The 22,233-nt window shown below is 37.5% G+C and overlaps 2 protein-coding genes across 2 annotated transcripts; both read right to left on the reverse strand.

Annotated features, from left to right (window-relative positions):
• Positions 1–12,451: 12,451 nt before the first annotated feature.
• On the reverse strand, positions 12,452–14,934 carry LOC107623220 (superoxide dismutase [Mn], mitochondrial). The gene is made up of 6 exons (XM_016325407.3): positions 14,494–14,934; positions 14,179–14,225; positions 13,968–14,093; positions 13,792–13,848; positions 13,502–13,579; positions 12,452–12,863 (listed from the first exon to the last, which is right to left on the reverse strand). The coding sequence occupies exons 1-6, from the start codon at positions 14,804–14,806 to the stop codon at positions 12,771–12,773; spliced, it is 714 nt and encodes a 237-aa protein (XP_016180893.1). The 5' UTR covers positions 14,807–14,934; the 3' UTR covers positions 12,452–12,770.
• A 2,227-nt stretch (positions 14,935–17,161) lies between these two features.
• LOC107623383 (UDP-xylose transporter 2) lies at positions 17,162–21,055 on the reverse strand. The gene is made up of 8 exons (XM_016325621.3): positions 20,558–21,055; positions 20,289–20,431; positions 19,220–19,404; positions 19,068–19,135; positions 18,664–18,796; positions 18,291–18,452; positions 17,921–18,193; positions 17,162–17,709 (listed from the first exon to the last, which is right to left on the reverse strand). The coding sequence occupies exons 2-8, from the start codon at positions 20,407–20,409 to the stop codon at positions 17,602–17,604; spliced, it is 1,050 nt and encodes a 349-aa protein (XP_016181107.1). The 5' UTR covers positions 20,410–20,431; positions 20,558–21,055; the 3' UTR covers positions 17,162–17,601.
• Between the last annotated feature and the right edge of the window lie 1,178 nt (positions 21,056–22,233).

Below are 22,233 nucleotides of genomic sequence, written 5' to 3' on the forward strand. Positions count from 1 at the left end.
AGAATTTGGATCCTCTATAACTTTCTGTGTTTGCATTATAGTCCGACTTGTGGACTTTTGAACTTGTTTATGTGAATTTGGATCCTCTATAACTTTCTGTGTTTGCATTATAGTCCGACTTGTGGACTTTTGAACTTGCTTATGTTTTTGCCAGTCCTATTTGTATTTGACTTTTTCTGACATTTGGTTGCTTCTTTGCAACCTTTATTTTGAAAAACAAACATTTAAACTAAGGCAGCCTTTGAATCTTTAGTGCTTTGAAGGATGCGTTTTATGGAATGTTAGTTAAACCTTTGATACTTGTAGGTTTACCTTTGCAACCCTTGAGGTTTTATAGAGGTTCGGTACTTTCTTGTCCGACCTCTTTGTAGTGTGAGTTTTTATCCTTGCCTTTTTGGGTCATGCCTTGCTTTGAATTTGTGTTGTCTGTCCTCTGCTTTGGCGAAGTAATCCCGGTGGCTTGGTGTCTGGGCTTTCAGTAACTTGTCCGACAACTTTTTAGTGTTCTATAGAACCTTTTTAGTTAGTTTGAACGACTTCTTTGTAGCCTTATTTCGAGATTGTTCCTTTGTTGATCAGAGTTGTTCCCTTTTTAGCTGAGCACGTTTGATCCTCAGGTTGTTTTCAACCTCTTTGGCTCTTATTTTTTCCTTAAGGTCGTGCTTGCTTTACGAGGTCGCCCCTTTGGTTGATGTTTGACGTGAGCTTTTTAGTCATGTTCCAACAACTTTTTAGGTAGTGTTTCAAGGGGAACTTTTTCTTTATAGTTTGTTTGGACGACTTTTTAGCTCTTGTTTGTGCTTTTGCTTTTTAAGTAGTGTCTTTTTTGGCAAGATTTGTACTTTTATAGCTAGGCACTTTTGAGCCTTAAGTAGTTTTTCAACCTTTTTGGCTTTTTCGTTCTTTGAGGTCGTACCTCTGCCCTTGTCGACCTGTACGACTTCTTTAGTTGGGCTTTTTAGTCATGTTCCAACAACTTTTTAGGTAGTGTTCCTGATGAGGAACCTTTTCTTTATAGTTTGTTTGGATGACTTTTTAGCGCCGTTTCGACTTGTGCTTTCGCTTTTTAAGTAATGTCTTTTTCGCAAGACTTGTACCTTTCAGCGGAGCACTCTTGGCCTTTGCTATGCTTCTTTGTCCCTTTTCTGTGATCCTTTCATTGGTCCAACTTCTATGTCGGGCCTTCTTAAGTTATTTTTAGTAATCAATTTTTAGTCAGACCTCGTTAGGTCGCTTTTTATGGGCTACTTTTTATAACTTCTTATATTAACTTGCTTCTATCGCTTCACCTTGCCGACTTCTTTATAATCAGACGATGAATTTTGCGTGAGCTTAGATTAATGCGTCTTGGTAGGAAACTTTTTAGGGAATTGGTGACTTTTATAATAATGAGGTGAAAATAAAAATATAAGTATGTACATACGAGTGCTTACCCTTATAGGTCGGGCGGTTTCTTAGATCTCGGCCTGGCGCCTCATTAAGAAACCTTTTTAGGAAAAAGAGTGCGCCTTGTCCTAAGATCTTATTTTCTAACTATAGTACCTTCTTAAGTTACAGGCATGCCATGATCTTGGTAGCTCTCGCCCTTTGAGGTCGAACACCTTGTAGTAACCTTTCCCCAGTACTTGTGCTACTCGGTATGGTCCTTTCCAGTTAGCTGCTAGCTTCCCTTCTTCTGACCGACCTGCTCCGATATCATTTCAGATTAGGATGAGATTATTGGTGGTGAAGCTTCGCTAGATTACTTTCCGATTGTATCTCAAATCCGTTCGACGCTTTAGGGCTTCCTCTCTAATCCGAACTCTTTCTCGGACTTCCGGAAGTAGGTCAAGCTCTTCCCTTTGAGCTTGGGAGTTAGTATCTTCATTGTAGAGGATCATTCTGGGAGATCCTTCTTCTATCTCCACACTTCCATTCCATAAGCAAGTCGGAATGGTGATTCTCCAGTGGTTGAATGTGGTGTTGTTCGGTATGCCCATAGGACTTGTGGGAGCTCTTCAGCCCAAGCTCCCTTGGCATCCTGTAGTCTCTGTTTTAACCCGGCCAGTATGACTTTGTTGGCGGCTTCCACCTGTCCATTGGCTTGTGGGTGCTCTACAAAGGTGAACTGGTGTTTGATTTTCAAGTCAGCTACCAGATTTCTAAAGCATGTGTCGGTGAATTGAGTACCATTATCTGTGGTGATGGAGCATGGGACCCCAAACCTTGTGACAATGTTTCTGTATAGAAATTTCCGACTTCTTTGGGCGGTGGCATTAGCTAATGGCTCTGCTTCAATCCACTTTGTGAAGTAGTCTATGCCTACAATGAAAAACTTGACTTGTCCGGGCCCCTGGGGGAAGGGTCCAAGGAGGTCGAGCCCCCACTTTGCGAATGGCCAGGGTGAAGTAACGCAGATGAGCTCCTCAGGTGGAGCTATGTGGAAGTTGGCGTGCTTCTGGCATGGTGGGCATGCCTTGACAAACTCTGTCGCTTCCCTTTGCATGGTCGGCCAGTAGAAACCAGCTCGGAGTACCTTTTTGGCAATAGCTCATGCCCCGAGGTGATTGCCGCACATGCCACTGTGGACTTCTTCGAGAACTTCCCTTGCAACGGAGGTCGGGACGCATTTTAGGAGGGGCGTAGAGATTCCTCTCCTATATAGGACGTCCTGTACCATGGTGTAGTACTGTGCTTCTCGTACTAGCCTTTTTATCTGCGGGAAGTATTTCCGATTTGAGATAGTTGACTATAGGAGTCATCCACCCCTGGTCCTGGTTTGATATATTTAGGACCTTTTTCTCTTCCATGGTTGACGAATTTTGTAGTGTTTCTTGGATGAGGCTTCTATTATTGCCCCCTGGTTTGGTGCTGGCTAGTTTCGAAAGTGCATTAGCTCAGGCATTTTGTTCACGGGGTTTGTGTCGGACCTCATATCCCCTAAATTATTCGAGCTGTTCTTTGGTTTTTTCAAGTTATTTTTTCATAGTGGGATCCTTAGCTTGATAGCTCCCTTCTATTTGCGAAGTGACTGATTGGGAGTCACTAAAAATGGTAAGTCTTTGAGCTACCACTTTCCTAGCCAGCCTCAAACCAGCCAGTAGTGCTTCATACTCAACTTGATTATTTGAGGCAGGGAACTCGAACTTTAAGGAGAGCTCAATTTGTGTTCCCCGATCGCTCTCTAAGATGACGCCTACCCACTCCCGGTTTTGTTTGAGGAGCCGTCCACATAGAGGCTCCACTCTGTGGGGCTGCCCGGGATGTTAGTGTATTCTGCGATGAAGTCGGCTAGGTACTGAGATTTGATAGCTGTCCAGGCTTCATATTTGAGGTCAAATTTAGATAACTCAACTGCCCATTGTAGGATTCTTTTAGCTGACTCTGTTTTCTGTAAGATCCCCTTTATGGGTTGGTTAGTCTGTACTCTGATGGTGTGAGCTTAAAAGTATGGTCGAAGTCATCGGGAAGTGAGTATGAGGGAGTAAGCGAACTTTTCTATCTTTTGATAGTTCAATTCAGCCCCTTGTAAAGCCTTACTGATGAAGTAGATGGGTTGTTGCCCACTTTCGTCTTCTTTGTCTAGTGTTGATACTATTGCCCGACTTCCTACAGCGAGGTATAGTATGAGCTCTTCGCCTTCCCGAGGTCGAGTAAGGACGGGTGGTTGCCCCAGAAATTTCTTGAAATCTTGGAAGGCTTGTTCGCATTCTGGGGTCCACTCAAACCTCTTTCCCTTCTTTAATGTTGCATAAAAGGGGAGAGATCTTAAGGCTGATCCAGCTAGGAACCTAGACAAAGCCGCTAATCTTCCATTGAGCTGTGGGACCTCTTTGACACAGGTCAGACTTTTCATGCAAAGTATGGCCTGGCACTTATCTGGGTTTGCTTCGATTCCTTTTTGGGTGAGCATGAAGCCCAAGAATTTGCCAGCTTCTACCGTGAAGGTGCACTTTGCGGGGTTAAGTCGCATATCTTGCTTTCTTATGGTGTCGAACACTTTAGTGAGGTCGGATAACAATGATTCCTCACTTTGTGTTTTTACCAGCATGTCGTCTACATAAACCTCCATTAGCTTTCCGATGTGGTCGGCAAAGACTTTGTTCATCAATCTCTGGTATGTAGCTCCTGCGTTTTTGAGTCCAAATGGCATGACTATGTAGCAGTAATTTGCTTTTGGGGTTAAGAATGATATTTTATCTTGGTCGGGTTAATACATTGGGATTTGATTGTATCTCGAGTAAGCATCCATGAAAGAAAGGTACTGATAGCCTGACGAAGCGTCAACTAGTGTGTCGATGTTTGGGAGTGGGTATGGATCTTTTGGGCAGGCTTTATTGAGGTCGGTGTAATCAGTTAACATCCGCCACTTTCCATTTGACTTTTTGACCAACACCACATTGACTAGCCATGATGGGTACTTTACCTCCCTTATGAACCCTGCCTCCAACAAGGCCTGTACCTGCTCCTCTACAGCTTGCGACCTTTTTGGGCCAAGCTTCCTACGTTTTTGCTGTACTGGCCGAGACCCTGGATATACGGCTAACTTGTGGCACATTTGTCCGAGATCAATACCAGGTATGTCGGCGGCCTTCCATGCAAAGAGATCGGAGTTATCTTTTAGGAGCTTTATTAACTGTTCCTGTAAGTCTTTTCTCAGATTTGCCCCTATAGTTGTTGTTTTGTCTGGAGTGTCTCCAATTTGAACTTCTTGGGTTTCACCTTCTGGCTGAGGGCGGAGTTCTTTGCGAGCTCGAATTCTCCCGAGTTCTATAGTATTGGTTTCTTTTCCTCTGGGGTCACCTTTAAGGTTTAGACTTTCATTATAACAGCGTCGCGCGAGTTTTTGGTCTCCCTTTATGGTAGTTATCCCTTCTGTGGTTGGGAACTTCATGTATAGGTGTGGAGTGGAGACCACCGCGGTGAGCTGGTTCAGCGTTGTCTGACCTATTAGAGCGTTTTAGGCCGAGCTTACGTCGACTACTATGTAGTCTATGCTTAATGTCTTAGACTGAGTTCCTTTTCCAAAGGTTTTGTGAAGTGGGATGTACCCTAGCGGTTGAATTGGAGCGTCTCCAAGCCCAAATAAACTATTCGGATACACTCTGAGCTCTTTTTCTTGTAAACCGAGCTTGTCGAAGGCGAATTTGAACAGGATATCCGCGGAGCTTCCTTGGTCTACCAGTGTTTGATGGAGATTGGCATTAGCTACTACGATTGTAATGAATACGGGGTCATCATGCCCCAGGATGATGCCTACAGCGTCTTCTTGAGTGAAGGTAATAGTGGAGAGGTCGGGTGACCTGTCCCCTCCTCCAACATGGTACACCTCTTTGAGGTGTCTTTTACGGGATGACTTAGAGATCCCTCCTCCTGCGAATCCACCATTTATCATGTGAACATGCCTCTCAGGGGTGTGAGGGGGACGTTCAGCTCGTCCGACCTCTTCGTCCCTTCTTCGCTTCTTTGGTTCATCTGTTTTGTTGGCCAGGAACCTGTCTAGTCTTCCTTCCCGGGCTAGCTTCTCTATTATGTTCTTCAGGTCGTAACACTCATTAGTAGGGTGTCCGTAGACTCGGTGGTATTCGCAATACTCTGTCCGACTTTCTCCTCTTTTATGCTTAATCGGACGAGGGAGCGGGATCTTCTCAGTGTTGTATATCTCTCTGTAGACATCCACAAGGGACACTCTGAGGGGAGTGTAATTGTGGTATTTTCTAGGTTTTTCAGTAGGCTGGCCTTCTTTTTTCCTGGACTCTTTGTCCTTGTTCCAAGGTGGATAGGAGAATCCGGATTTTGAGGTTTCTCCTAGTCGAGAGTTCTCCTCCATATTAATATACTTTTCTGCCCTTTCTTGTACCTCGTTCATAGATGTTGGGTGCTTTTTGGATATGGAATGGATAATGGGTCCTTCTTGCAGGCCATTGATGAGACCCATAATGGCTGCTTCTGTTGGCAGACTTTGTATGTCCAGACATGCCTTGTTGAATCTTTTCATGTAGCTGCGGAGGCTCTCCCGATCTCCTTGCTTAATCCATAACAAGCTTGGGGCATGTTTGGCTTTGTCTTTCTGGATAGAGAATCTAGCTAGAAATTTCTTGGCGAGGTCATCAAAGCTTTTTATTGACCTTGGCGGCAAACTTTCGAACCACTTTATTGCCGTCTTGGTCAAGGTGGTCCGGAAAGCTTTGCAACGGATTGTGTCTGAGGCATCCGTAAGATACATCCGACTTCTGAAATTGCTGAGATGATGGCTCAGATCAGACGTACCATCGTATGGGGTCATGTCAGGGGCTTTGAAGTCCTTTAGAACTTTAGCTTTCATGATCTCCTTTGTGAACAGATGTTGGCCTTTGTGTGGGCTATCTTCATGGCTGGTTCGAGTGGTCTTGGTTTTGAGATTGGCTTCGAGCTTTAGGAGCTTGTCCTCCAGCTCTCGACGCCGTCTGGTTTCTCTCCAAAGGTCTTGTTCAGCCTCTCGCTGCCGGTCGGCTTCTTGTTCAAGTTGTTTAAGTCAATGCTGCTGCTCACGGATAGCTTCCAAGATTTCGGTGTTTGGGGGTTGTTTATCTCCCTTATTTTGAGGCATATCCTTTGGTATGGTATCCGTGTTCTTGTGCAGTGTTTTGTCTTCCAAGCCAGAGTTGTGATCGTTGTCAAGGTTGTCCTCCATGATGGTGGGATGACTTCCAGGTTTCCCGGCAACGGCGCCAAGGTTCCGTGGGTTACCTGAAACTGAAGGTCGATCTCAGACAAGATCTTCTGTGCTGGTCGATGCTATTACGTCTGACTTGTTGATCCTTGAGATGTTGCTGATCCTTGATCACCGGAGGGGGGTGGTACCTGCAAGAGACTCCGATGCTTAAGTGAGCATGGGCTTTGAGCAAGTGTTTTTGGTAAAATCAGAGTATCGTGTTATACCTGGGTGCTCCAGTGTATTTATAGTAGTGTGGAGTGACCTTCCTTGAGATAATTTTAGTTATCTTATCTTTATCTTTGAGTGAGTCACCTTATCTTTCAGGCCAGCCGCCTTTAGAGTGGGATGCGTCCTTTGATCTGGGCCTACTTGGGCCTCTATGATGGTTTGGCCGACCACTTTAGGGAGAGGTCAGTGTCGACCAACCTTTACAAGAGGTCGGTTGTTTTGACGTCGTCCAGTCAGGATGAAGCAGCTCGACCCAGGGTATGAACACTTGCATCGACGGCGGCTCGGCGACAGTGACAAGCCTAGCACGACGGTGACGGCGTGAACGGTTTCCCCCACAGCGAACCAAACGCGGACAGAACAAAGCTGAACGGCGGTAAGGTGCGATGCCGGCGCGGTCTCCCCCCTTCCTTCTCATCTTCTTTTTCGTGACTCCCTCACTTCCTCGAATCTCTCTCTATGCCTGTGTCTGTGTATACGCTTGTATATTGGTTGTGTGTGGTGTGTGGTGTGTGATGTGTGCTGTGAGTGTTAGGAAAAGGGTAGGGAATGGCGGTGATGAGTGACGGTGAGAGTGAGTGAATGTGGCTCATTAAGGGATGAACGGGTGTGGAGGAGGGGGGTTACGTGTGTGTGGGGGGTTGGGTAGAAGGGGTTAGGGTTATTGAAATTAGGGTTTGAATAGAGTTTTAATTTGAAACTAGATTTAATCCAATATAATTAATTTTAAGAATACTTATTTATTTCACAAATTACAAATCATTATTAACTAAATACTCTAATTTATAATTTGGAGATAAATAAATAAATTCCCTTTTAGTTCATAAAATTAATCAAAACTTTCAATTATGTAATTTAAATCATGTATAAAACTCTTTTATCTCAAATTATTAAAACTTTAAACTTTAATTAATCAAAAACCCAAATCATTAATTTCAATAATAAAAAATATCTAATTGTAATTGAAATTTGTATAAATCCAAATTAATTTAAAACTCGAAATCTCATAACTTTGGTTTATTTACTTTTTAATAAAAGTAACTTTCTAAAATAAAACCATATATATAAACATAAATATTTCATTATTTATTTTTTAAAAATCTGAGGTCTTACACAATCGATACTTTGAGTGCTTTGATTTCTTGATAATTGTAGGTGAATGATAGTAAAAGAGAAGTAAAGCAGGAGTAAAGAAACACAACAAGAAAAACACTCTCTAGGAGATAAAGAAGTGGCATGCAACACACCATAGGGGGCGTGCCACACATCCATATATCCAAGACAGAGAGTTGGGAACCTAAAGGTGTGGCACGCTGGGCCAAACCTCTAGAGAACCAAGATTGTTCACAAAAGCTAGTGTGCAGCATGCCAAGTAAGGGGCATGCCATAGGTCAAGAAGAAGCTTCCCATGACCAATGCAAGGAATGGGCGTGCAACATGCCAAAGCAAGGAGCGTGCCACACACCCAACAAGCCTCTAGGACCACCATTTTGTGGCGTTCAACACGCCAATTAACGAAGGCGTGTCACTCTTGCATGCCTTCGAAGGATCATTCAAGCTTGAAGATGGCGTGCAACACGCCAGGAAAGGGGCGTGCCACACGCCCAAGACCAACCTCTCAGGACCTTGATTGAAACTGGCATGCAACATGCTAGCAAGGGGTGTGTCACACGCACAAAGAATGACCAACATTGAAGTTGGCGTGCCACACGCCAACGCAAAAGCATAACACGCTGGGCCAACTCTCCAGTGGCTCAAATTTAAGGCATTTCAAGGCACAAAATTGGCCTGCAACACGCCAAGAAAAAGGCGTGCCACATGTCCAAAAGAAGATGTCTCCAAATGAAGTTCAAAGTTGGCATACAACATGCCAAGAAGGTGACGTGCCACATGCCCAAGGTGGACCTCCAAGCAGGGACGGATCCAGAAATGATATTATGGGGAGGCCAATAACACATATAATATTAAAAATTATGTAAAAAATTATATAATATAAGATGTATTATAAAAATATACGGATAGAGAATATATTTTAAAGTAAAAAAAATATGTGTATATTTTTTACTAACGAAGTGGTCGATTCTTCGTATCATAAAATTCACCGATAATAGAATTTGTGTCAAAATTTTCAAAAAATTTTTTTCAATATAATTAAAAGACAATTAGCAAGAAATTCATCTTTTATTTTGTTTCTAAGTTATTTTTCACAATATTCATGGTTGAAAAAGATCTCTTAATTGTAGTAGTTGAAACAGAGAGAATTAATACCAAACGAATAAAAAAAGGCCACAAAAAAAAAGAATTTGAGATTTAAAAAATTTTATTTAATTAAAAAATATTAGTAATAATATCTTTTTCAGATTTTTTTAATATTATTACTTATTTTTTAGATAGTAAAAATTATTAATATTTAAATTAGACTGAACTTTTATTTATATTAGAATAATACTAAATATTTTTTAAAAAAATAAATTATACATAATAACTTATTACTATTAAAAAAAGTTGGGGGGTCGAGGCCGCCACTCGCCCCCCTTATGTCCGTCCCTGCCTCCAGGATTGCACAATTTCATGGCGTGCCACACACTAAACAACAATGTCGTGCCGTTTCTACACGCCTTCGAAGCCTCATCCAATATTTAAAAGTTGACGTGCAACATGCCAAGATTGGACATGCCACACGCCCAAAGTGATTGCTTCCAGGGACTTAAGAAAATTGGCGTGCATCATGCCAAGAGTTGGGCGTGCCACACTCCCAAAGAGGAGGTTCCCAGGGCTTAAAAGAAGATTGGTGTGCAACACGCCTAGAGGTGGGCGTGCCACACGCCCAAGGTGACCACTCCCAGGGGCTTGAGAATATTGGGTGTGCAACACGCCAGTGAGTGGGCATGCCACACGCCCGCCCATGAACCCACAAACTTCAAGTTATCACTCAAGCCCACATTTGAATTGTTGAAGGATTAGATCATTAAGCTTTGGATCTGAATCACACTGAGAATTGAAGATTAATTGTGGAAGATTTGATTTCATTAGATTTTAATTTGAATTTGAATTTTAGGTTTTGTTTTAGGTTTAATATAAAAGGATCCTGAAAAAAACTTTGACGGGACCTTTTGGCCATTTTTCATATTCTGTTTTTTATTTCAAAACTTAGCATGAGTCACTAATCTTCTTGGTATTTTAATGAATTAATGTTATAACTTTTCTACTTTTGATTAATGCATTGATATTTTCTTAAAAAATAGTTTTCGTTCTTCATCACAGGGGTTTGAATCTATTAGAAAATAGTTATAATCTTAACTGAATTCTAATTATAATATTGGAAAACTTGATTTTTGGAATTAAGCTTGAAAACTCCTAATAATCCTTTATGTTTTGAAACTAGACTTGATAAGTGACATTGAATCAACTAGGGTTAATTCTTGTGAATTGTGTGGTTTTTAAATCAGTGAACATACTTCACCTCTTTTCATAATCAACTAATCAAGGAATTGGTGGTTTGTTAAGTTAAGAGAAATTGAATTACTAAGAGATTGAAGTTTGATTACTAATGATTTTCTATAGATATATCTTGCAAGATCAAAGTAGAGAGTGAAAAGCATTATTCCGAAAGTTCAACATCTCGGAAACCTTAACTCTTTCCATAATATTACTTTCTCAAACACTTACTGCATGCTTTCACTTAATTCATTGTTTTTTGCTAAAGACTTCTAAAATTCTAAATTTTGATTGTCTGACTAGATTAATTACTTGATCACTGTTACTCAGTCTATTAATAATTCTCGTGGAAACGATAACACACTCCCGTGATATTACTTGGTACAACTCGGTGTACTTGCCGATAGTAGTTTGCGAAAATCCGCATCAAGTTTTTGGCGCCGTTGTCGGAAATTAATTGAGATTAACAATAAATTGACCAGTTGATCATCTAGATTAGACTCTTTTTTTTTTGTTTACCTCACTGGGAATTTCCTTTACTTTGATATAGAAAATTCTAATTTTTCTTATTTTCTGAGTATTTATGTAGAGCAACAATGATAAAGAACATCTTCAACACGATCCTAAAATTGAAAGGACTCTTTGACAACAAAGAAAGCAAGCTAGAGATCAGAGAATTGAAGAAGACATTGAAGAGAAAATTGAAGAAGAAATTAAAATCAATATGGCAGAGAACAACAATAATGTCATTGCCTACAATGTCATTAATGCCCAACAATGCCCAACCAGCTAGGAAGAGTCTTATATATTTAGTTAACATCTAGCAAAAATGAAACGACTTTTGAACTTCGTGCCTAAATTAACAGAGGGAACAGGGAAAAGGGAAAGGGGTAAGATTTTGATTCAATTAAAGACATTTTAGTAATTTTATTTATTTAAGTTTTTATTTTTATTTTAAATCAAATAAGATATTAAAACATAAATCAGTTCTATACATTTTACGCCAAATACGATAAAGAGATTTAATTTAATCTCACTTTTTCAGTCTTAATCAGTCTCAATATCTCTCTTCCAAAAGCTACCTTATGGATATTTTTTCATATAATATAGATCTAAAAATGAACTAAAATGACCCCTTCTCATGAATTCTTTCGAATTGTGAGGCACATTCAAAAATAGAATATATAAGTCCCCAAATAAAAATAAAGAAAACTAAGACATTATAGGGGATGGAGGGGTTTGAACTTTTTTTTCTATTAAAAAAATCTTCTATACTTAATTATATCATCTTTTATTTATATATGTGGAGGGTATATTGTAAAACTTAAAAACAAATCTCAAAATAAAAATTGAATTCAACTTTTAAAACTTATTAATTTAATATAATTAAATTTATAAAATAAAATCACAAAATAAAAAAAATAGTAATAAAAAAATGAATTTGAATATTCAATAAAAATAATATATCCATAGGAGTAGCGGGTTAGCCCGCCCCGCCAAAAGTCCGTCCCGCTCCGTCTAGTAAGGCGGTCTTGTATTCCTCCCCTGTCTCGCCTAACAGTGGGTTGGTGGACTAAGTCCGCCAATTCTCTTATATTTTTTTTATTAATCAATCATTAAATATTAAACAATATATATAATTTCACAACCACTTCAATAAATTTATAATTTCTAAAGATATAAAAAAATTATAATTTCTAAATTTACAAATATTAAAGTATTTATAGTTCTAAATATGTAATAAACATAATCATTAACTAAATTTTTGAAACAATATAATAAAACTAATATTATAAAAAATAAAAGAAACATTGTCCATAACATATAATCAAACATCTTCATGTCTCTAATCAATCAAGACAGGCCCGCTGGAAAAACCCGCCCCGTCAAAACCCGCGGATTAAGCAGCGCGGGTTAGACGAACTTTTTAATTATTGTAGTTTCAAATTTCCAGCCGGACCCACCTTTTTTGGCGAGTTACACGGACCGGACCAGCGAGCTTCAGCCCATTTGCCACCCTACTGATAGATATTGCTTGTATAGCAAAAACCATTTCCTTGCAGAGGAGTGTTTGTCCAACAAATGAAACAAGAAGTTAGGGAGCTTGAATTTCGCAACTATACATTACTCTTATTTGAGGGAAAAAGAGTCGCACAAAAGCAGCAGATTACAAATACGACAGAAAGCAATAATAGTACTATGTCACCAAGCATCAGAAAATCTAACACACATTGGCACACCATCACAAGGATATAGTACAAGGAATGCAACCATATATTGCTAATGATTGTTATTCCATATAAAAGTAATCCAGAATGCCATTGAAGGTCTTATATGCCACATTACATCCTTTTATTCCATCTCTAAACTCTAATCCTGCAGCAGCAAACTCATCATCACAAGCTCCATATGAAGCAACACTTTCAGATTAAGAGCTCTCTTTTTCATACACTTCGCTGGCATATTTCCAGTTAATAACTTTCCAAATGTTGTTCAGATAGTCTGGTCTGACATTCTTGTACTGCCGTAAGAAAAACAAAAGAATAATTCAGAAAACCTTCTGAAAACTGAAGTGCATCTAACAAGATTATATATACTTAAATAAAGGCATTATGCTAAGAGTTGTAGTGGGAGTTTTATAAAGGGAAGGGAAAGTATAACTGACTGAATGGTCTCTCTAAGAAGAAAGGTAATTTTGACAAATTGAAAACGTTAGGAACAAAATTGAACGAAATTAAACGTTAAAGGGTATTTTTGAAGCAAATGTGAAAACATCAAGGGCAAAAAACATACTTTACCCTTTAATTTAAAACAGATAGACAAACAAGTCCAATTAAACGAGGATGTGAAATTGCACACGAAAAGCAGAACCGGTCAGGTAATATCACGATGCAACTATTTATAAAAATCTATTGGAGAATGTTTGAAGGGCATAGAAAGGAAGCAAATTTTCTCAGCCACTTATCAGCATATAAGGAAAATGATAATAACAACTTTTATACAAGGAAAAGTATTTCGAAATCTTTGAAACTTCGAAAATTCTGTTAACACAACATTTCATAAATCATAACCATCACACTGAAAAGAAAAACAGGCCTTCAATAATGTCATCACAACAATCATGCCATCACCAGTTAACTACCAAGCCCGAAATTTTACCTGTAAGTAATATGCATGCTCCCAAACGTCTATGCCAAGCAATGGAACCAATCCTGGTCCCTTTGTAATCAGTGGGTCCTGCAAAACATAGGGATATGCATGGATAACAGCAACTCAAAATAATGAGAAAGTGAAAAAAAAAAAAAAAAAAAAAAAAACGTGTGGAACTGTGACAAACATCTTCTCTAATCTACACTTTTCACCATAGCAATCAGTAAGCAATATCAGCATTTGCAGAATATGTAGTAGAAACCCAAGATTAACTAAGAAAGTTAGAAGGGACAGATTACCTGATTGGCAGTGGTTTCAACTACAAGCTTCTTAAACTCCTTGTCTAGACCGAGCCACTGGCAAAGTAGTACGACTTAAGTAGAGCGAAAACAGGATAATTCAAATAAATAAAATAATAACTGAAACATAGAGCTCTAATGATCTACATGGACATAACACAATTAGTAAAACATACCACCCATCCAGACCCTTGTAAGGCAGCACCCTCTGCGTTCACCTTCTGTACCAATTTTTCGAAAGAGCCAAAATGCTCGTCAATGGCCCATCCCAGCGAACCCTTGGGTGGCTCGCCGCCTCCTTCCTGTAAATAATGAAGCATTAAGCAAAAGAACTACTTAAAGATAACTCACACACGGCATTGAAGGTGAGGCAAGGCACAAACTTACCCGTTGCGGAGCTAGATTCTTCCAGAAAATAGAGTGGTTGATATGACCTGCAGTAAATGATCATCAGACATACATAAACTACAAAATAAGCAACATCAACAAGCATGGAAAATATTTCTTTGCTTCCTTCTTTTAAAAAATAACCTTAGATTTTATTTTTGACCCAGCCATAATTTCCTTATACAGTTCAACCATGCAAACAATAAACAATTCATCCATCCATTCACCCTATTACGCAAAATAGACCTAATCTGCAGTATCTAATTTATTATAAAAAGAAGGGTTAAAGAAAAGAAATGAAATGAGGAAATAGACCTCCGCCGTTGAACTTGATGGCACTCTGGAGCTTAACGATGGTAGAAGCATCGCCCTTAGGGAGAGCATCGTGAAGCTGCTCGAGGGCCTTGTTGTAATTAGTGACGTAAGTCTGATGGTGCTTCTTGTGGTGAATCTCCATGATCTCCCCGCTTATAGCCGGCTCCAGTGCGCCGTAGTCGTAATTCAGATCCGGCAGCGTGAAAGTGTGAAGTCCGCGCGAATGTGCTGCTGCTTGTGCGCCCAGTGCCGTGGAGTCACGGCGGAGCACTGTGGCTAGGGTTTTTCGGGTCAATAGGGATCGCGCAGCCATAGCTATGTGACGATTCTAGTGTTCGGTGGCTCTTACAATTTTGGAAGCAAATGGAGGTTTCGATAAGTGCCGGGTGTAATAGTTGCTTCGTGTTAGTGTAGAGTTGTGGATGCTTTGATAAGTATATGTAATTGAGGATTATTTTGTATTAACTAATAATATATACAAATTAAATTCAAGTTTTATTTTTTGGTTATTTTTCATAAATATCCCGTAAATTATTTTTTTAAATGATTTTAACATAAAGAATCCTTTTTAATGATTACATAATTTTAATAATTCTTTAAAATTATTTTTTATTTAGAAGTGACAAAAATATCATTTGTGTATTTGATCTAAATTTTTATAAAAATATTTCAATAATTATTTAGAAGTTGAATGCAAAAAATAAGCAAAATTCAATTAGTAAGACTTTTATTTTTCTGAAGTTTTTTCTCTCAATAGCAAAAAATTTCACTTGGTGGGACATGCTAGAGTACCCATTAATAAAAATGTTTTGGAATAAGAGAGGGAGTATAGTGTAAAAAGATGCGTATGTGGTGCAGCAGCGCCATCTGCAAGTACAATTGGGGTGATTTCATATTGGTTAGCCTTACAGCCTGGAAGGTGCTGCGGCATATTCCCACTGCGTATTTGTTTAATCATGCTATTCAACTTTGAACTGCCAATTCTTCGTATAATAATAATAATAATAATAAGAAAAAACTACCAAAATTACCCATAAAGTTTACGAATGCTGACAAAAGTACCCATAAACTAAGAAAATTAATGTTGTACCCATGAAAGATAGGTTCCGTATGACAAAAGTATCCAAATCCTAATTTTTTGCTAATTTTTTAATAAAATTCCTAAATCACCCCACCCTAACTCCATTCTACCGTCACTCTTTCTCTTCTCTTCTTCCTCTCTCCTCACTTTATCCCTCAAAAATCCTCACAAAGTTACAGAAACTCTCCTCCTACCTCCTCATTGCCGTCCGCCACCCACCTACTCCATTACCGCCAATCTCTTCCCCTCTCACTGCTTCTCCCTCTCACTATTAAGGTGACTACAAAAGCTTCATCGCACACCTGTGACCCAACCTAAGGAGAATGCTGTCGTGGCGCGCCTGTTGCAGCCAAAGAGAATGTCGTTGTGGCGCGTCTGACTCAACCGAGGAGAACACCGTTGTCGCACACCTGTGGATGGAGGTTCTGCCATTGACGATGTTACAGTCGGCCGGCGAAGAAAAATGTATTTCTTTTTTAAAACATTTTTATTTTATTTTTCTTCTTTTCAGAAATTGATTTAGTTACTACTAAAATGATACTGTTTTATTTTTTTTAAATCTGCTTCTATTTTTTATGAAGGCTGAGATTGATTTACAGAAGATTCAATTGATGGCTACTTCTACTTCTGATTTTTGCTGAAATAAATTTCAAATTGGATGAATGGATTTGTTGATTTTTTATGGTTGATGGCTTTTTCTATTTCTAGTTTTGCTAAAGTGAATTGAAATTGGATGAATGGATTTAAAAATTTATGTTTTGAGTATTTTTTGGTATTTAATTAATTTGGTTTGGGTATGGATTATAAACTTATGAGTGAATCGGTTGAGGTCCGATCCTCTACCACCACCACCACTACCATTGATTTCGGTCTGGTTTGTTGTAGGAGTAGTTTGCACTCCATGGCTAAAGTTGGTGCAAATTGAGTTATGAAAGGTTGAAAAAGTGAGTTGAGGTTGAGTGTAAGGTAGTTTAGGAATTTTATTAAAAAATCAACAAAAAATTAAGATTTGGATATTTTTGTCATATGGAATCTATCTTTCATGGGTACAACATTAATTTTCTTAGTTTATGGATACTTTTGTCAGCGTTCGTAAACTTCATAAGTACTTTTGGTAGTTTTTCCTAATAATAATCTCTAAATTTTGGCCACCCATACTTCATAACTAAAACTTTTTTTTCCCCCTCTTTGAGCTTTGTTCATACTTGATATCTACTTCAATACCTATCCTTAAGTTACAAGTAACACAAAGCTAGATGGTCCATTCTATGATCCTATAATTATGAAATAGAAAAATTTCCAAAAATAGCGGTATATTAGTATTTCAGTAATTTTTAATCATTAATTTTAATTATAAAAAATATATAATATATATTATTAAAACCAATGATTAAAATTTACTAAAATACCAACCGATATACTTAAAAACTTTCCTATGAAATATATTTATTCTGATTCACAATATGTAACTTTAGTTAAATTTCTTTTGCTTAATTTATTATCTTTGAATGTTAAAATTAAACCAAATTAAAATCAAATGTGAAGAAAATATGTGGTCCTCATGCTATGAACAAGGTAAAGTTCATCTTCGGAGCAAAAAAAAGGTATGAAGCATTCATTATAGAAGTAGAATCAAGACATAACAATGTTATTTATGACAAAAAGAAAAACAAAAGAAAAATTGAATATCTATATAAAATTATAAATGTAACACAATATAAAAGAACATCATGAATCAGGAAATGTCTGCTACCATTGGTTGGCTCAATAGGATTGCGACATGATCATGAGCTTGTACTTGTTTGTTCTTCTCCTCACTACTATTGCTGGTTCACACCACCATTCATGAAATGTCAAAAACTAATTATGCTACTAAGAAAAAACCAAAAAAGTAAAAAAAATAAAAACTACGAGCCTTTGTGTGTTGCAGAATTTCCTAACTCCATATAAATTATGGGTATTAACCCTCTATAAGGTTTATATCCGTTCTTGACCATGGATCAGATTTAACAAAGAACATAACCATATTAGTCTTTGTCTTTGCTCCATAGAGGGGACATTTGCACAACTGAATCACTCACAACTGAACTTCCATTCTCCACATTAATAAGAGGATCAGATTCAGCTTCTCTTGCCTGCAAACATAAGAGGAACCAGAAGGTGTCAAAATACGGTCTTCGGGTCTTGTAAATCAAGGGTGCAGACTCGCAAGGAGAAATATTTTCATGTTATTGGAGTGCATTTAATACGTGCTCCAAAAACATTTCTAACCACATCTTTCATCTTTTCATATTAATTAGTGAATGTTCCTAAGGCATGTGCAAAGTGAGTTAAGGTAAAACTAACCTGGGAGGTTTGTACTGAAGTTTCCACAGCTTTTTGTTGATTCTCAAGAGTGCAATAATAAGAGTATAGAATCATTCCAACCATGGCGATGAGAATACCGAGTATGTTCCTCCAGCTGAATGGGTCATGGAGTAAAATATACCCAAATGCCAATACAAGGCAAGTCTTCAGGTGTCCAAGTACCTGATAGGTGACCGGAGATGTCTTTCCGATAACAAGAAATGTACTAAAATTGACCGAGATGGAGATGAGGCATGACAGAACAATGAAGACCTACAATGAAGAAGGAAACAACAGAGAACATACAGAAATTATTAAAGAAAAAAGTTGGATGAGAAAAAAGGGTGGAAGAAGAATTTTCAACCCTTACCGTCACTTGTGTTGTATAGTTGAAAGCAAAAACATTTTGGTTGGTCAAAAATTTATCCAAAAATGGACCAGAGACTAACAGAGTTGCTGCTTGGTATGGACATGATTGATACAGAAGTTGGGTGGAAGAAACCTTGAACTTCTTCTGAATAGTATTTGTCATCTGAAAGTGGTTAATTAAGGACAATACATTCCAAAGAAAACATGTTTCCCCGGGGGGAAAAGGCATCATAACCATCTTTCCAAATCTTTGCATGTGATAAACAGATATATGACTCGTAATTATGTTGAATACATGAGCAACAATTCCTAAGCAAAGTTGATAAACCAAAAATTTTAGGTGCTGACACAGATTGAAAGCTATTTAAGGATACAATCTGAGCAACACATGTTGTAATCACTGCTAGCAACGACAAAAAAGAGCCCATAGCATTGAGCTGCAAATCTGTGACAGTTGCAATCCCAACACCCAGAAGGAGGATAGCTAGGGCAAACTGAATTCTTTTACTGCAATGACAATGAAAAGGGGGAAAATTTATTAGTTATGCAATAACTACTAAACGCAACCATGCAAATAAACTGAGCACAACAATGGGATATTGAGGTCAAAACAAAGACTCGGAGAGAATGACGAAATCAAGAACAAGAAATTGAAAAACCAGAAGGTGGGTGATTGAAGAATTCTTTCATTGACCTTTATATAATTTACAATAAGATATTCTTCAAGTATAACAGCTAGTCGTAAAAATCATAGTTTCAATATAATGCTAAGTAAAACCTGAATCTCTTCCCAAGAAAAATGGTCTCCAACATTACAGTACATGGAATGATTGCCAGTTTGGTCATCTGGAAACAAATATAAGAGAGTCAGTCAGAGTTATTGATAAACAAATAAGCAGAAGGGAACAGAATTAGAACAAATAACCATACCTGATAAAAACCAACAGAATTGAACCCTAAACTCAAGTTTAGGAGTCCAATTGAGATTCCATTTAAAATCCCAAATCCCATTACGGCTTTCTGCTCGAAAGGTTTATGCTCAAAGAATCGCATTCTGAGTGCCACATGAAGTGAACAGAATGTGACAAGCAGATGCCAACTTGTCAAAGTTGTAGCTGCATCAGAACCAAAAGACAAGGCTCAAAGACTTGAATGTAAGCTTGAATTTGCATAGCATGGTAATAATACAAACTATCAGCATACATTTTCTTATATTAGACTGATTATAGGTAAAGAAATTAGTGACAAGAGATGCCTAACTCTGTTATTTTTGGGAAATTCTTAAGGAAGACAAAATCATTAATTGCTGGAACTAAGTAATTAAATTTATGCTTCCAAAGAGTCATTATTTCATTTAGAAAAAGACGGGATAACAACAGACTGACAACATCCTCATGCACAGTGTGTAGGGAACTAAGTTCCAAAAACCATGGAAAATTAGAAAACTAAAATTTGCCAAATCTAATCTCCAATTAATAGTTCTAGAATTATTAAGGGCCTTGCTTGGTTGAGTTGGTGAAAGTTAAGAGTTCAATTTGAAAACGATTGTCAACCAAGGTTGAAAATAAGATACATTTCGTTATCCAGCTTTCTGTTTTTGCTATAGCAAGCAAGTATAAAGTGATTTTCATTTGGAAAAACTTCACCTAAACAAACTAGCACACCCTAATTGAGTGGATGCTTTACGTATTTCCAAACTTGCCCTAGATCACTGGTTCAGTATAGCAATAGCATAATGCTACAAGCTGTAACACATGGGGTAGCAGCAAGCACAATGGATCAAGCTACTACATTAGACATTCAAATCTAATAGGACTGATAAATAACTAAACACCAAGGATTATTATGTAGCCTAATAGAACCAATATGTTAGCAAAATTCAGTCAAAAAAGGAAATGTAGAGACTAAGTACCAAAAAGCATGATAATAACAACAAAAAGTGGCACACAAACTAATGAATGCGTTGCAAAAATCCAAAGAGGGAGCTTTATAAGCTTACCGAAAATGAAATGCAATGAGCTCATCAGTGCCTTATTGCAAATCACAATCGACACCGATGACACCACAGAAAGAGTCAACGCGCCGACAGTCCCAAGTTGAAATCGTTCTCCCTCACCCATCTTTGTTTCTTTACTCCAACACCTGAAAAACCAAATCCAAAAGCCCCCATTGAAAAATAAACCCCAATTTCAGTGAAGTCAGAGAGATACTCAATGAACAGAAGAAACTAGACACTCAGCAGCGTAGTCAAAGCAGAATTAGCCATACCCAGAAATCAAAACAGCAACTTTAACCAAAAAGCAGAGAAAGGGGATTTTGGGAAAAGGTTGAAAATTGTAGAGCTAAAGGGGAAAGTGAGTAAATGGGGTTCGTGATTTGGGGGGAAAGATTAGAGATTTGGATCGGGTAGGAAGTGGGTAAGCAACAAGAGAAAGTGATCAATCAGAGTAGTGTTGAGGTCTAAGCAGGGATGTAGGGAAGTGAGAGAGAGAGAGAGAGAAAAGCTTCATGGAAAATGAAGAAGAGAAAGAGAAGGATTGTGTATGGAGGTTGTCATGGTGATGAAGAAGATCCTAAATACTGAAATCCACCAACCAACCTTTCTGGTTTGGGGTTTGGGCATGTATGTGCTGTGAATTGTGATCAAGTGGTGGAATTGTGAATTATTAAGATGGAGAGGGTGAAAGTGAATGTGAGTGTGTGCGAGTGTGGTTGTGAATTGTGACTGTCAAAATCAATTGCCTATTTACATTTTGATACGCGCTTGCAACAGAAACGTGATTAATTTAACACTCGGGAATCAATGGATTTGGTGATTAATTAATGAATTATGCTCACAGATTATTGTATTTTTTTAATTCATTTTAAATAGTAGATCATTGATACAATATGTAAGAAATATATTCAAGTATTATAAGATACCAATTAACGACACAAGTTAACATTATTTTTATTAGTAAAAATTTTTTAATTTTTTATTTTAATAAATTACCAATAAATATATTGAAAATTAAATTTTTTAGATTTTCTTTTATAATTTTTTTCTAGAAACATATGTTAACTGAATCTATTCTTATATTCAAACTTTGAATATATGTCTTAATTTCAGTCAAGGATAGTGTACTTATTTAACATTTTGTAGTAAAAGAATGTTTTTATAATTTAAAAGAATTTAATACATTGAATGTATTGACATCTCTCAAAGTATAGTTATCCAATTAAAAAATTATTTTTCTTTTTACAAATAATTGTTCATGTAAAGAATTTAGGTAGCATTAATATTTTTAATTACATTCTAACTTAATAACATTATTGAAATAAATAAATAGTATTAGTATTAATGTATTATATAGGAGAGAAAATGTGACAATTAAGTAAGAGAAATTTGAAAAATATTTTATTCTCTGTAATTGTGTATTGCGAGCATACCTTTTTTTTAAAAAAAAAATCAGATAATTCCATTTATAAAATAAAAAAAATATATAAGTGTCTATATATGAGACAAATAAAAGAAATGAAAGACTTCCAACGCTCTGCTATAGAAATAACATCATATAATAATCTAATAAAAAAATAAAAAATAAAATACTCATCAATTACGAACATACCCTTTTAAGAAAGCAAAAAAGAAAAATGAAATTGACAATTTTTTTTTTTATGTTTCAGGGTATTTTTATTATATTAAATGTTGTAAATTAAAAATTGAAAATAAAAAAAGCTACTAATTAATTTACGAGTAATCAATGAATGTTATTAACTAATTCTCAAGAAAAAGGGCAAAATGACCAATGGATGGACGCCTAGCCAAAATAAAAGAGTGGGGTTTGGCGAGTGGCATGATTAATGGGGGGTTCCATTCCAATATTCCATTGCATTAGCAGAGTCAAACCCAGATCAAAACGAACTTCGGTTTGGTACATATCCTCTTTCGAAGTCAATTTTTA

Source organism: Arachis ipaensis, chromosome B10, assembly GCF_059453495.1.
Source record: "Arachis ipaensis isolate K30076 ecotype BB chromosome B10, ASM5945349v1, whole genome shotgun sequence".
Taxonomy (NCBI): domain Eukaryota; kingdom Viridiplantae; phylum Streptophyta; class Magnoliopsida; order Fabales; family Fabaceae; genus Arachis; species Arachis ipaensis.

Coding starts and splice junctions, on each gene's coding strand:
- LOC107623220 (XM_016325407.3), bottom strand. CDS start 14,806: ATGGCTGCGCGATCCCTATTGACCCGAAAAACCCTAGCCACAGTGCTC. Junction 13,849..13,967: donor TACAAGGGTCTGGATGGGTG/GTATGTTTTACT, acceptor CTACTTTGCCAG/TGGCTCGGTCTAGACAAGGA. Junction 13,580..13,791: donor TTGAAACCACTGCCAATCAG/GTAATCTGTCCC, acceptor TATGTTTTGCAG/GACCCACTGATTACAAAGGG.
- LOC107623383 (XM_016325621.3), bottom strand. CDS start 20,409: ATGGGTGAGGGAGAACGATTTCAACTTGGGACTGTCGGCGCGTTGACT. Junction 19,136..19,219: donor ATTCTGTTGGTTTTTATCAG/GTATGGTTATTT, acceptor ATTTGTTTCCAG/ATGACCAAACTGGCAATCAT. Junction 18,453..18,663: donor CAACATGTGTTGCTCAGATT/GTATCCTTAAAT, acceptor AACCACTTTCAG/ATGACAAATACTATTCAGAA.